Source organism: Somniosus microcephalus, unplaced genomic scaffold, assembly GCF_052327205.1.
Source record: "Somniosus microcephalus isolate GS21.2 unplaced genomic scaffold, FLI_Smic_1.0 unresolved_chr5, whole genome shotgun sequence".
Taxonomy (NCBI): domain Eukaryota; kingdom Metazoa; phylum Chordata; class Chondrichthyes; order Squaliformes; family Somniosidae; genus Somniosus; species Somniosus microcephalus.
The window spans coordinates 20,752,294-20,767,178 of NW_028225183.1; the positions used below are offsets into that span (position 1 = coordinate 20,752,294).

Genomic DNA, 14,885 nt, shown 5'->3' on the forward strand with positions numbered 1-14,885 from the left:
TGAGCCTGCGAAGCATTTGAAGGAATTCGTCAAGTGATACCCTGGGTGGTTGTCGAGTTGTGGCCAGTAACTGCCGAGCAAAAATTTCGTTTGGGGCCTTAATATATAGTTGCTGCCGTATTTGGATAGCAGAGTCATAGTTTACAGAGTCTTCGATATAGTCAAATACATGAGGAGATACATAATTGGCAAGCATTTGTAAGTTGCCGAAGTACGATACCAGTGTTTCCATACCTTAGAAGTTGTGGGTGAATTTGGGTCCAGGTCAAGATGGGTGGGTCTGAGTAGTTTCTCCAAGATGGATTGATTACTACGTTTGCTTTCCTTCTGCCATTTCAGTCATAGCCGTCTGTTCCCAAAATAACTCAGAGCATGGAGCAAGTTTCAGTTGATTAAATTGACGTAAGATAACTACTAGTCACTTGGTCTAAGCGTTAAACAGGGCTTTAATCAACTGTTTTTCCTTTATTAGTTCCTGTTGAAGAATGTCCTGAGCATGCTGGGCCCATGAACGTGTATTTATACTCTCCCTGAACAGCGCCACCAGCAGGCCACCCAGTATTATTTCATGTCAGGAAGGTTTGAGGTTGTTGTTATGCTTGTTTACTGCTTTGCCATTTATCTCCATGTTGTGACAATGAGGTGTGTTACTTCATGAATTGTTGGATTTGTTTCTAATGGTTTGTCCTGACTAAACGGCACAGATTTTGTAATATAAATATTTTTTAAAATCTAACTTTACATCTTTGGTCATTTGTCTGGTTGCAGCTTTGCCTGGCAATAGGTGGTGTGGGATGCTTTCAATGATGTGCTTCTTCATCCCAGAAGCCATCTTCTCTGTAAAAGTTTAGAATTGGTGTCTTTTGAGCCATTCATGGATGGCCGTTGCTGTGGCAACATTGTGGGACTCTCTCCCACGTTGGTGCTGCTGATCCTCCTCTTCATCCTCCACCTCCTCCTCCTCTCCCTCTTCATCTTCCTCCTCAGGTGTTGCACCAATCCCTGGTAGCAATGGCTGGGTCCTCATGATTGCAAAGTTATGAAGCATGCAGCACACAACTATGACGAGGGTGACTCGCTCGGGAGAGTTAGGCACGGCTCCTCCTGAGTGGTCCAAGCACCGGACCCGTTGTTTAAAGACTCCAATCGTCTGCTCTATGAGGTTCCTTGTGGCGCGATGTCTCTCATTGCATTGCAGCTCGGCAGTGGTGTTGGGGTTACGGAACGTTGTCATCAGCAAGGTGCAGAGTGGATAACCCTTGTCCCCGAGGAACCATCCACTAGTTTGATGCGGTGGTTGGAAGAGGTCTGCAACACCGGTCTGGCGCAGGATAAAGTATCATGGCTGCTGCCAGGATAGCGGGCTTTGAGGTAGAGTATGAGCTGTCTGTGGTCACAGACCAACTGGATATTCGGAATGGAAGCCCTTGTGGTTTCGGATCACCTCTGCATTCTCATGCGGTGCACACAATGGCACATGGGTGCAAGCAATGGTGCCCTGAAGCATGGGGAAGCCCAATATCCCCGCAAAGCCACATGCGCATTCGCGCTTTTTGTCCCGGGTCATGGGCATTGATGTACAGGCGTCTTCTCTTCTACAAAGCTTTTGTCAACTCTCGGATGCAGCAATGAACAGTGAACTGGGAGATATAGGGAACCACTGACTTAGAAATTTAGAGCCGCAGTCTCCTTCACTGCCACTGACAGAGAAGTCCTCGTCCTGAGCAGAGGATGGAGCTCTGGTTGCAGGAGGCAGCAGAGCTAAGTGACCACCTTCTTGCTGAATTGCAGCCATTGGAAACGCTGCTCCTCAGACAAATATATATAGGAGGAGAATTGCTCCCTGAATACCCTGGGATGGTAAGGTCTCCTGTGCAGTGGCCTGATGGCCCTCCCTCTTCTGGCCACTGTTTCCACACTCGCTCTCTGCTGCCTCTGAAGGTGAAGCTGGAAGACGACGCCCCGATTTAGTGTAGCCCCCATTGAAGCTTCTAAATATCGTTTGGTGGAAGGTGAAATAAAAATGACACTGCAAATTGGTGCTCAAGTCCCAAAACTCCTTCGGTCAGCTTCGAATCTCTCCAAACGTCTTTCTCTCTCGCAAACTGCATGTCAAAAATAACTTCAATATTTGAAAACCTTTCCCTCTACCTGTCTTTCCGACCGGCCGGTGGAAAGGCAGGGTACATGACTCAATATCCTACCTGGGGAGCTTCCTAGGCAATGCACGCTCACATGAAGTCATGATCTCCGGCTGCAGGAGATCGGGTCGGTAGTGTTAACCGCCAGCACAAAATGACTGGTCAATTTCGCGAGCGGTGCTGAAATAGCCACGCTCAGGCACTAAGCATGCCGCACCCCGTTAGCGACCCCACAGGTGCTAAAGGGAGGTGCTAAACAAGCGAATATTTCCCAGCATTTTTAACTGTGTTTCTCTCTTTTTTGTTCCCTATCCCATCTGCGCTGCTGTCAGCTATTGATTCTGAAGGTAATATCGTGTTAACAAGATTCAAGTTTTCCATATTCAACTCCAGCAAATTTATTGGAGGTGACTCTTTATTTAACGAATTTCAGTCTGCTACCTACACTGAACATTAGTATCAGATCAGAAGATTGTTGTCTTGGTTTAGGAGACTTTTCACCGAATGGCAAAAGGCCTTCGACCTGAAATGTTCACTTTTTTTCTCTCTCTCTCTCCACAGATGCTGCCTGATCCGTCGAGTATTTCCACCATTTTCAGTTTTCATTTCAGATTTCCGGTGTCTGCAGTATTTTGCTTCTGCTTTCACCTAATGCTGGATTTGCTTACTTATATAGTCATAGGAACAAATCCTGGCAGATCACATCCACATCCTTAAATGCCTGAAATATCCGCTAATCATTCAGTTCCAGTCAGTGTCTCCTTTCCCACCCTCTCCATGCCTGCATTAGTGGCACTGCTTCTGATGGGTTAAGTAGGGACTACGAGGATAATTTACATTCTCACAAAATCTTCATTCAGCCAGATTTCAATATATTTATCTCTAATCATTATTTTGAATTTACAATTGGACGCCATGCCCGTCAGTCCCAGTTCAGTGGATCTGTCAGTGAGACCCAGAGTGATTCTCTATTGCCTCCTGCTGTACTTCAGGATATACAATCCCAGCTGATTGTAACTGAAGTACTGAGGATAAGAAATTCCGTTGATATCTTCTCGTCTAATATGTTCTGCACAAGTTGGAAACAACAGGGGAAAAAGTACAAGGATAAATCTCTTCCATTACAACAGCATTCAGCAGCACTTTGCCTGTGGGATAAGTCGTCTAATTCAATGCTGATCAATGCATTTAGCGGGACATTATCTCGGCAATGATCACTATTCACTTTAATTCAGAGTCCATTATTTACAATGTTACTTGTCAAATCTTCCTTTCAATGAGCTACAATTTGTGTATTTCAAAAGAGATGCAGAAAAATCAATCTTCAAAACATATCTGATAGATCAGATATCTTTATAACTGCAGTGCACTTGTACTTATTAACTTAGCATTGCCAGATTACATCCATATATTTTACATGCAATTATCTGTAATTATTGCATGCCAAAATTGCAGTTTCTGTATTTTGCTGTTGCATTTATTTTCAGTTCAAATTAGAATGGATATTCTAACCAGGAGCAGGAATCCAAGTGGGATTTACCGCTCCCCTAACACAGGGACACAGAAGTGAACAGCACCACTCCAAATACTGACTGATTCCAGGACACGAAGGCTTCCTGAGAGGTTCTGATCATTTGTGTCCTGGGTACCTCGGGCGGTGCTTTTTTTTGCAGGGCTAAAGGTAGACTGATCATTTAATCTCTCCTTGATCAAACATCTGTTGCATTCAAATTGCATCTGTTCCCATTTCATTCATTGATTCCACAATGTATTTCCGATTATTCTTAGAATAAACCCTGCATTCAGCTCCACATGTAATAGGATTAGATTATTTAATTGAATGTCGCTAATGAGTTGCAGATTTCTCCCTGAAATCCACCAAACTGCTGCTTTTGCTCCCAGCCTGATGTATAATTTTCCTGTTTATTTCTCTTCCTCACAGTGAACTTAGTGACAATTGTAATCCTGTCTCAGGGAAAGTGCGGTCTCTCCAAATGTGTCACTCGCTATCTGGTCGCCATGGCAGTGGCGGATCTACTAGTCATTATCCTCGACCTGATACTGAGGCACATTCCGATTGTTTATAGTGAACAGTTTGATTTCCTATATTCCATCCCCGTGTGTAATATCCACGCCGTCCTGCTTTTCGCAGCCACAGACTGTTCTGTCTGGTTCAACGTCACTTTCACCTTTGATCGATTTGTGGCCATTTGTTGCCAGAAGCTGAAAACTAAATATTGCACCGAGAAAACGGCGGCTGTGGTTCTGGGAACAGTGACTGTGCTAAGCGGTTTAAAGGACATCACCTGGTATTTTATGTACACAGATCGGTATTTGCTTTTGAACATCCCCTGGTTTTGTGATTTCGCAATGGATGCTCTGTATACACGGGTCTGGGTAATAATCGAGCTCCTTCATTATATTCTCAACCCTTGTGTCCCATTTGTTGTGATTCTGCTGCTCAATGCTGTCACCGTCAGACACATTTTAGTGTCCAGCAGAGCCCGCAGGAGACTCCGGGGCCCCAGAAGTGGGGAAAGTCCCAGAGACCCAGAGATGGAGAGCCGCAGGAAATCCATCATTTTACTGCTTGTTATCTCTGGCAATTTCATCCTGTTATGGGCAATATTTATGTTGTATTCTATGTGGAACCGGATGTGGAATTTGGGGTATCAGTCTGTAATTATACCTGAGTATGTGCAGGAACTGGGATTCGGGCTGCAGCTGCTGAGTTGCTGCACAAATACTTGGATTTATGCGGTGACCCAGACTAAGTTCAGAGAGCAGTTGAAAAATGTGGGGAAATATCCCTTTACTCTGATCGTAAAATGTATTAAAGGATGAGCAGAAGGGGAGATTTTGCAGCCTGAGAGTTGAGAGTTCACTGTGCCTGATATTGTTGCACCCCACAAAGATGGTGGCTCTGGAGCCTCGCGCAAATATGGTTACTCTGGCGCCCCGCACAAAGTTGGCGGCTCTGGTGCCCAGCACAAAGATGGTGGAACCCGCTCCATGCACAAAGATGGCGACTCTGGGGCTCTGCACAAAATGGCGGCACCTGCGCTCCACACAAAGGTGGTGGCTCTGGAGACCCGCACAAAATGGCGGGACCCACGCCCAGCATAAAGATGGCAGAAGCCTCTCACAGCACAAATATTGCGGCTGTGTGGCCCCGCACAAAAATGGTGGCTCTGCGGCCTAACACAATGATGGCGGCTTCGGGTCACGGGACAGAAATGGCATATCTGGGCCCCTGCCCAGCAGGAAGATGGCGGCTCTGGGGACCCGCACAAATTAGGTGGCTCTGGTGCCCGCACAAGTATGGCGGCACTGTGGTCCAGCATTAAGATGACCGTACCCTGCACAAAGATACAAAAAGAAAATACTGCATATGCTGGAATTCTGAAATAACAACAGAAAATGCTGTAGACACTGAGCAGGTCAGGCCGCATCTGTGAAGAGAGAAACAGCGTTAACGATTCAGGTCGATGACCTTTCGTCAGAATTGGAAAAAAGCAGGAAAAGGAACAGCTTTTAAAGCAAGTTTAGTGGCAGGGAAATGGGGGAGTGTATGAAAGAACAAAAGGGAAGGTCTGTGATAGGATAGAAGGCAGGATAATTAAAGAATCATTGAGCGATATTCAAGGCAAAAGTGGATGGTAATGGATAAGATTAAGAAACAAAGGCTGGCGCTAGATGAAGTGTGAATAGCACTGGTAGAATGAAAGACAGCTGCCATGTGGGAGAGATTACCAAAGGCACAAACAAAAAGTGTGGATATAAAAATATATAAATGAAAAGGGCCGAGGATATGATCTGAAATTGTTGAACTCTATGTTGAGTCCAGAAGGCTGTAAAGTGCCTAATCGAAAGATGAGGTGCTGTTCCTCGAGCTTACGCTGAGCTTCCATTGAACAATGCAAGAAGCCGAAATCAGTGAGGTCTGAGTGGGAGTGGAGCAGTGAATTAAAGTGACAGGCGACTGGAAGCTCAGCATCCCCCTTACAGTCTGAACGGAGGTGTTCCACAAAGTGGTCACCCAATCTAAGTTTGGTCTAACCCAATGCAGAGGAGACCACATCGTAAGCAGCGAATAGAGTATACTAAATTGCAAGAAGTACAAGTAAATCGCTGTTTCACCTGGAAGGGATCTTTGTGGACCAGCACAAATATGGCGGCTCTGGGGCACCAAACAAAGACGGCAGCTCCGGTGCCCCGAAAAAAGAAGGCCGCTCTGGGGCCCAGCACAAAATGGCGGCAGCCGTGCCCCGCACAAAGATGGCAGCTCTGGGTCCCCGAACAAAAGTGGAGGCACCCGTGCCCCGCACAAAGATGGCAGCACTGTGGTCCCGCACAAAGATGGCGGCTCCGGTGCCACGCACAAATATGGCGGCTCTAGGGACCCAGCACAATGATGGCGGCTCTGGGGCCCCGCTCAAAGATGGCAGCTCTAGGGTCCAGCACAAAATAGCTTCTTTGTGGCGCAGGAAACAATGGCGTCTATGGCCTCACTGACCAGCACAAAGATGGCGGCTCTGGGACCCCGCACAATGATGCTGGCTTTGTGGGGCCGCACAAGGATGGCGGATCTGGGGCCCTGTGAATAAATAGCAGCTCCGGGGGCCCCACTCAAACATGGCAGCTCTGGGGCACCGCAAAAAGATGGCAGCTCTGAGGGCCCCACAACAAGATGGTCGCTCTGAGTCCCTGGAAAAAGATGGCGGCTCTGGGGCCCAGCACAAAGATGGCACCTTTGGGGACATGGGACAAAAATGGAGTCCCTGGCCCCTCCTGCCCACCACAAAGATTGCGGCACTGGAACCCCGCACAAAATGGCGGCTCCGGCGCTCCTCACAAAAATCACAGCACTCGTGCCCAGCACAAAGGTGGTGGCTCTGGGGCCCCGCACAATGATGATGGCTCTGGGTATCCGCAGAAAGATGGCGGCTGCCACTCGGGGCCTTTCCCTGGCGAGCATTGGAGGGCGGCAGCCAGAGGCCCGGTTATTCTGAGAGCAAGCTGTGAGGCTGTGCAGCTGGCCTCTGCCCACAGGGGCCTGAACAGGCCAGCCCAGGAAGGAGGAGGCCTGGCAACTGGACTGCTTAAAGCAATTTAAGGATTTAAAATACTTTAGAATCATTACACCATATTACAGATCTTTTATAACCATTTATAAATCATTATGAAGCTTCTTAAATCATTATGACACTTATAATTCATTCTTCGGATGTGGGCATCGCTGTCAAGGCCAGCATTTATTGCCCATCCCTAATTGCCCTGGAGAAAGTGGTGCTGAACAGCCTGAGACAAGCAAGTGTCTTGCTGGAACATTTCAGAGTCAACCACATTGCAGAGGGTCTGTAGACACATTTCAGCCAGACCAATTAAGGATGGCACATTTCCTTCCCTAAAGGCCTGCAGCGAACCAGGTGAGTTTTTACGAAAATCCGGTAGTTTCATGGTCACCATTATTCAAACAAGTTTTTATTCCAGATTTGTTTAAATTAATTGAATTTAAATTTCCCAGCTGGTGGGATTTGAACTCTAAAGCATTTGTCCAGGCTTACTAGACCAGCAACATACCTAGAAATGTAGAAGATAGGAGCAGGAGTACGCCATTCGGCCCCTCGTGCCTGCTCCACCATTCAACGAGATCATGGCTGATCATCCAAATTCAGTACCCTGTCCCTGCTTTCTCTCCATATTCCTTGATCCCTTTAGCCTTAAGAAATATATCTAACTCCTTCTTGAATATATTTAATGAAATGGCCTCTACTGACTTCAGTGGTAGAAAATTCCATAGGTTCACCACTCTCTGGGTGAAGAAATTCCTCCACATCTCTGTCCTAATTGGCTTACACCTTATCCTTAGACTGTGACCCATGGTTCTGGACTCCCCAGTCATCGGGAACATCCATCCTGCATCTAGTCTGTCTACTCCTTTTAGAATGTTGTAAGTTTCAATGAGAACCTCTCTCATTCTTCTAAATTCCAGAGAGTAAAAGCACATTCGACCCAATCTCTCCTCATAATCATTCCTGCCATCCCAGGTATCAGCCTGGTGAATTTTCGCTGCACTCCCTCCATGGCAAGAACATCATTCCTCACATAAGGCGACCAAAACTGCACATAATACTCAAGGTGAGGTCTCACCAATGCCCTGTATAACTGCAGCAAGACCACCTTGCTCCTGTACTCGAACCCTCTCGCTACGAAGGCCAACATACCATTTGCCTTCTTAGCTCACTGCTGCACCTGCATGCTGACCTTCAGCGAATGCTGTACAAGGACACCCAGGTCTCGTTGCACTTCCCCTTTTCCCAATCTATTGCCATTCAGAAAATAATCTGTCTTCCTGTTTTTAACGCCAAAGTGGATAACCTCGCATTTATCCACGTTACATAGCATCTGCCATACTTCTGCCCAAACACCCAACCTGTCCAAATCATATTGGAGTTTCTCAGCATCCTCCTCACAGCATACATGCCCAACCAGCTTTGTGTCGTCTGCAAACTTGGAGATATTACATATAGGCCTAGGAATTGGCCTGAGCCGCCCAAGCGGTGCAAAGTTCGCCTGGGCACTGGAATTTGCGCCGCAATTGCCGCATTAGCGATCGCCGCAAATTCAGCCTCAGCAACCCAAGCGGGAGACGGGGCACAGCTCGAGGCACTCCACGTCCCTCTTAGGGTGCTGAAAGTGAATTTCGCAGTGCAACATCCCACAGCGGCAAACGCTGCGGCGTGGCATGCTGCAGTACAGCATTCCTCCCTCCCACTGTTAGGGGGGAGGGGCCTGCAACAGCGCAAGCCCCGGTCGCGGGAGCCGGCAAAAGAGCCTAGCACCAAGGAGAAGTGCTGGGATCTCTGGAAACAGCCGACATTGCCGCGGGGGGGGGGCAGACCAGGAGGCCGGGGACGGAGGTGCTGGCACGTGGCCGCCAAAAGAAGCGGCCGCCCCACACCTCCACCTTAACTTGCACCTCTGCCAGTGCAGCAAGGCCCCGGGAACCTGCCGCTGTTTGCGAATGGTGGTACAGCGGCGTTCACAACCAAATTTCGCAATCGGGGCGCTAATGGGGTGCTGCGCACACCAATGACATCATCGGTGGAGGCGCAGCGCAACATGCTACCGCCACCATTAGCGCCCCCACTGAATATGGCAGAAGGCACAGCCAGTGGTGCTACAGCCTCTGACTGCCTCTTTAGATGCAAAAAGTTGGCGCTTGCCACCCAATTTTTAGCCCCTAGTTCCCTCGTCTACATCATTAATATATATTATGAATATCTGAGGTCCTAGGCCCGATCCCTGCGGCACCCCACTAGCTACTGCCTGCCACTCGGAAAAAGAACTGTTTATACCAAGATAACCACTATGCTACCGTACCCTTCAAATATATCACCGTTCCTTCATCGTCACTGGGTCAAAAGCCTGAAATGCCTTCAGGAGCAGTATTGTGGGAGCACCTTCACCACAGGGACTGCAGCGGCTCAAGATGAAGTCGCACCATTTTCTCATGAATAACTAGGGATGGGCAAGTGATACCGGCCTTGACAGCATCACCATATCCTGACAACAAATACAAAGAAATATTAAAATAGGATTACAATCAATGATTTTAAAATTCATTGATTGAAACCAGATGAGGCCAGTGATCAGAGTGGGGCTTCAAGCGCCGCTAAAAAAAATTGTCAACATAACTTGGATCACCAATTCTATGGTTGTAGGATTGATACTACTCACACTTTCCCAATTTCCCTATTCTTAGAAAAGGTGATTGATAAAGTTCCATGTGTTACCAAAATTGAAGCCCATGGGATTAAAGTGGCAGTGACTACAGTGAATGGTGTGCGATATATCAATATGTAAGAAACGATTACAGTGAGGGATGTATCAGAGTGCTACAGTGAGTCGTGTGGGGTATATCAGAGTGTTACAGTGAGTCGTGTGGTGTATATCAAACTGCTACAGTGAGTGATGTGGGGTATATCAGTGTTTTTCACTGTTGCTTGTGGGGTATATAAGAGGGTTTCAGCGAGTCGTGCGGGGTGTATCAGTGTTACAGTCTGGTGTGTGAGGTATATCAGAGTGCTACAATGAGAGGTGTGGGGCAAGGTCCCACACAAAATGTTGGGGAACAAAATTAGGGCACATGGAATTGGGGGTAATACAGTAGCGTGGATTGAGATTTGGTTAACAGCCAAAAAACAAAGAGTAGGGATAAACGGGTCTTTTTCAGAATGGCAAGTTGTAACTAGTGGGGTACCGCAAGGATCGGTGCTTGGGCCCCAGCTATCCACAATTTATAACAATGATTTGGATGAGGGGACTAAATGCAACATTTCCAAATTTGCTGATGACACAAAGCTAGGTGGCAATATCAGTTGCGAAGAGGATGTGATGAGGCTTCAAGGGGATCTTGACAGGCTCGATGAGTGGGCGAGAACATGTCAGATGGAATATAATCTGGATAAATGTGAAGTTATCCACTTTGGTAGAAAAAACAGGAAGGCAGAGTAGTTGCTCAATGGGGAAAGATTGGGGAATGCAAATGCTCAAAAGGACCTGGGAGTCCTTGTACATGAGTCACTGAAAGTGAATGTGCAGGTGCAGCAAGCCAATAGGAAGGCAAATGGTATGCTTGCCTTCATTACGAGAGGATTTGAGTGCAGGAGTAAAGAAGTCTTACTCCAATTATATAGGGCCTTCGTGAGACCACAACTGGAGTACTGTGTACAATTTTGGTCTCCTTACCTAAGGAAGGAAATACTTGCCATAGAGGGAGTGCAAGAAAGGTTCACGAGATTGATACCTGGTATGGCGGGAATGTCGTATGAGAAGAGATTGAGTAAAGTAGGCCTGCATTCTCTTGAATTCAGAAGATTGAGAGCGGATCTCTATGAAGCATACAAAATTATTACAGGGCTTGATAGCGTGGATGCTGGGAGGATGTTTCCGTTGGCTGGAGCATCTAGAACCACGGGCCAAAGCCTGAGCATAAAGTGCAGGCCATTCAGGGCTGAGATGAGAAGAACTTTCTTCACACAGACGGTGGTGAACCTGTGGAATTCTCTACCCCAGAGGGCTATGAAGGCTCAGTCATTGGGTATATTCAAAACGGAAGTTCATAGATTTCTGACTAATTTGGGCATCAAGGGATATGACAGTTAGGCCGGTGAATGGAACTGAGGCAGAAGATCAGCCATGATCTCATTGAATGGCAGAGCAGGCTAGAAGGGCCGAACACAGTGTAATGTTGAGGGGTGTGGGGTTTATCAGCATGTTGCAGTGAGGTGTGTGAGGCACATCACAGTGTTACAGTGAGTCGAGTGGGGTATATCCATGTTACAGTGAGGGTTGTGGGTTATATCAGTGTTACAGTGAGGTGTGTGGGATATATCAGTATGTTACAGTGAGAGATGTGGGGTATATCAGAGTTACAGTGAGGGGTGTGGGGTATATCAGAGTGTTACATTGAGAGGTGTGGGATATATCAGAGTGTTACAGTGAGAGGTGTGGGGTATATCAGAGTGGTTCAGTGAGAGGTCTGGGGTATATCAGAGTGCTTCATTGAGGTGTGTGGTTATATCAGAGTGTTACCACGAGTGGTATATCGGTGTGTTACAGTGAGGGGTGTGTGGAGTATATCAGAGTGTTATAGTCAGGGTAGTGGGTTTACATCACAGTGTTACAGTGAGGGGTGTGGACTTAAAAGTTTGTTACAGTATACGGTGTGGGTTTATATCAGAGTGTTACATTAAGGGGTGTGGGTTATATCAGTGTTACAGTTATGGGTGTTTGGTTTATCAGAGTGTTACAGCGAGGAGTATGGTGTATATCACAGAGTGCTCCAGTGAGGGGCATGGGTTATAATGGCGTGTTACAGTGAGAGGTTGAGTTATGTAAGAGAGTGTTACAGTCAGGAGTGTGTGGTATGTCAGAGTGTTAAAGTGAGAGGTGTTATTTATATCAGAGTGTTACAGTGAGGGGTGTGGGATACATCAGTGTGTTACAGTGAGGTGCGTGGGGTATAGCAGGTTATTATAGTTATGGGTGTGGGTTATATCAGAATGTTACTGTTATGGTTGTTGGGTGTATCATCAGAGTGTTACAGTGAAGCGTGTTCGGTATCTTAGCGTGTTACAGTGAGAGATGTGGGAATATCAGTGTGTTACAGTGAGTGGTGTGGCATATATCAGAGTTACAGTGAGGGGTGTGGGGTATATCAGAGTTTTACAGTGAGAGGGGTGGGGTATATCAGAGTGCTTCAGTGAGGGGTGTGGGGTATATCAGAGTGCTTCATTGAGGAGTGTGGGTATGTCAGAGTGTTACAGTGAGGGGAGTGGTGTATATCAGATTGTTACCACGAGGGGTATATCGGTGGGTTTCAGTGAGGGGTGTGTGGGGTATATCAGAGTGTTTTAGTCAGGGGAGTGGGTTTAAATCAGATTGTTACAGTGAGCGGTGCGATGTATAAAAGTGTGTTAAAGTCAAGTATGTGGTTTTATATCTGAGATTTACATTGAGGGGTGTTGGATATATCAGAGTGTTACAGTGAGGGGTCTGGTATATAACAGTGTTACAGTTATGGGCGCTTGGCATATCAGAGTGTTACAGAGAGGGGTACGTTGTATATCAGAGAGTGTTACAGTGAGGGGCATGGGTTATAATGGTGTGCTACAGTGAGAGGTTGCGTTATGTAAGAAAGCGTTACAGTCAGGAGTGTGCGGTATGTCAGAGTGTTAAAGTGAGAGGTGTGATTTATATCAGAGTGTTAAAGTGAGGGGTGCGGGATATATCAGAGTGTTACAGTGTGGGTTGTGGGGTTAATCAGATTATTATAGTGATGGGTGTGGGTTATATCAGAATGTTACTATTAGGGGTGTGGGGTGCATCATCAGACTGTTACAGTGAGGCGTGTTCGGTATCTCAGAGTGTTACAGTGAAGAGTGTGGGGTATATCAATGTGTTACAATGAGAGTTTTGCGGTATGAAAGAGAGTGGGTTGTATCTGAGTGTTGCAGTGAGCGGGTTGAGTTATATCAGAGTGTTACATTGAGGGGTGCTGAGTATTTCAGAGTGTTAAAGTGAGGTGAGTGAGGTATATCGGTCTGTTACAGTGAGAGCTTTGTGATATGTAAGAGAAGAATAAAGTGAGGGTATATGAGAGTTTTAAAGTGAAAGGCTTGGGGTATATCTGATTGCTAATGTGAGGTGAATGGAGCATTACTCTGTATCTAGCCCATGAGTACCTGCCTGTTCCGATGAAAGGTCAATGACCTGAAACGTTAACACTGTTTCTCTCTCCACAGATGCTGCCTGATGTGCTGAGTATTTCCAGCATTTTCTGTTTTTACTTCAGATTTCCACCATCCGCTGTATTTTTACTTTTGAGCGCCTGCCTGGAATTGTTTAATGGGACAGTTTTGAGGGAGCTTTAAGTACATAAGAACATGAGAAATATTAGCTGGAGCAGGTCATTTCTCCCTTCGAGCCTGCTCCGCCATTCAGTATGATCATGGCTGATTTTCTACCTCAAATCCACTTTCCTGCATTATCCCTATATCCCTTGATTCCCTTAATATTCAAAAATCTATCGATCTCTGTCTTGAATATACTGAATGACTGAGCCTCCACAGCCTTCTGGGGTAGAGAATTCCAAAGATTCACCACCCTCTGAGTGAAGACATTGCTTCTCATCTCAGTCATAAATGGCCGACCCCTTATTCTGAGACTGTGGCCCTTGGTTCTAGACTCTCCAGCTAGGGGAAATATCCTCCCAGCATCTACCCTGTCAACCACCTTAAGAATTTTATATGTTTCAATGAGATCACCTCTCATTCTTCTAAACTCTGGAGAATATAGGCTTAGTCTACTCAATCTGTCCTCACCAGGGCCCTATATAATTGCAATAAAACGTCCTTACTTTCATACTCAAATCCTCTTGTAATGAAGGCGAACATACCACTTGCTTTCCAATTGCTTGATGTTCTTGCAGGTTTATGTTCTGTGATTTTTGTACAAGGACACCCAGGTCCCTCTGAACACCAACATTTCCCAATCTATCACCATTTAAAAAATATACTGCTTTTCTATTTTTCCTACCAAAGTGGATAACTTCACATTTCTCAGCATTATATTCCATCCACATATTATGTCCGTGTAAGTTATTAGAATTTTAATCACATTGCAGCCAGACAATCAACAAATAAAGAGTATTTTAGTTCTTTAATTCACAGTTTTAAAAAGAACTGAACAAAATGGGTATCCGTATTTTCAATTTCAATCACTTCCATTAAATAACGTGGTCTTCTTGAACCAGCACACCTTGGAACAACTCAGAAATGCAGCACTTATTCATATGTGCAGAAAAACACATACAAAATAGGTGTCACTGAATTATAAGCAAAAAGCAGGAAAAGCTATAACTTAGCAGAAATAAACATTTGTCTTTCTTCCTGGACAGGAGAACTAGTCAGACTGACTTGGAAATCTTTACTCATATGTTGACGTAAAGATTTATAATTTACCAATTTCGCTTCTAATGTTTTTCTCTCAAACATTCTCCACAATATTATTCCCTGCTCTTATCCCGAAAAGTGTTGAATTATTTTAGGTTCTTCGCAATTAAAAGCGGGAAACAAACTTCATTGTACTCACAAATTTTAATCTCCTATTTCAAACATTCAAACCAAATCGAATTGTACGTTTTCAGTTTAAGCAAAGTATTTTCTGTATCTCAAT

At 45.8% G+C, this 14,885-nt stretch overlaps 1 protein-coding gene across 1 annotated transcript in view; it reads left to right on the plus strand.

Annotated features, from left to right (window-relative positions):
- The window catches only part of LOC147087647 (putative G protein-coupled receptor 139), a 28,687-nt gene extending 23,702 nt beyond the window's left edge, over positions 1 to 4,985 (plus strand). Inside the window, exon 2 of the mRNA XM_085977769.1 lies at positions 4,084 to 4,985. Within this exon, the coding sequence (XP_085833895.1) occupies positions 4,084 to 4,985 (902 nt within the window). The remainder of the gene's footprint in view (positions 1 to 4,083) is intronic.
- The last annotated feature ends 9,900 nt before the right edge of the window (positions 4,986 to 14,885 follow it).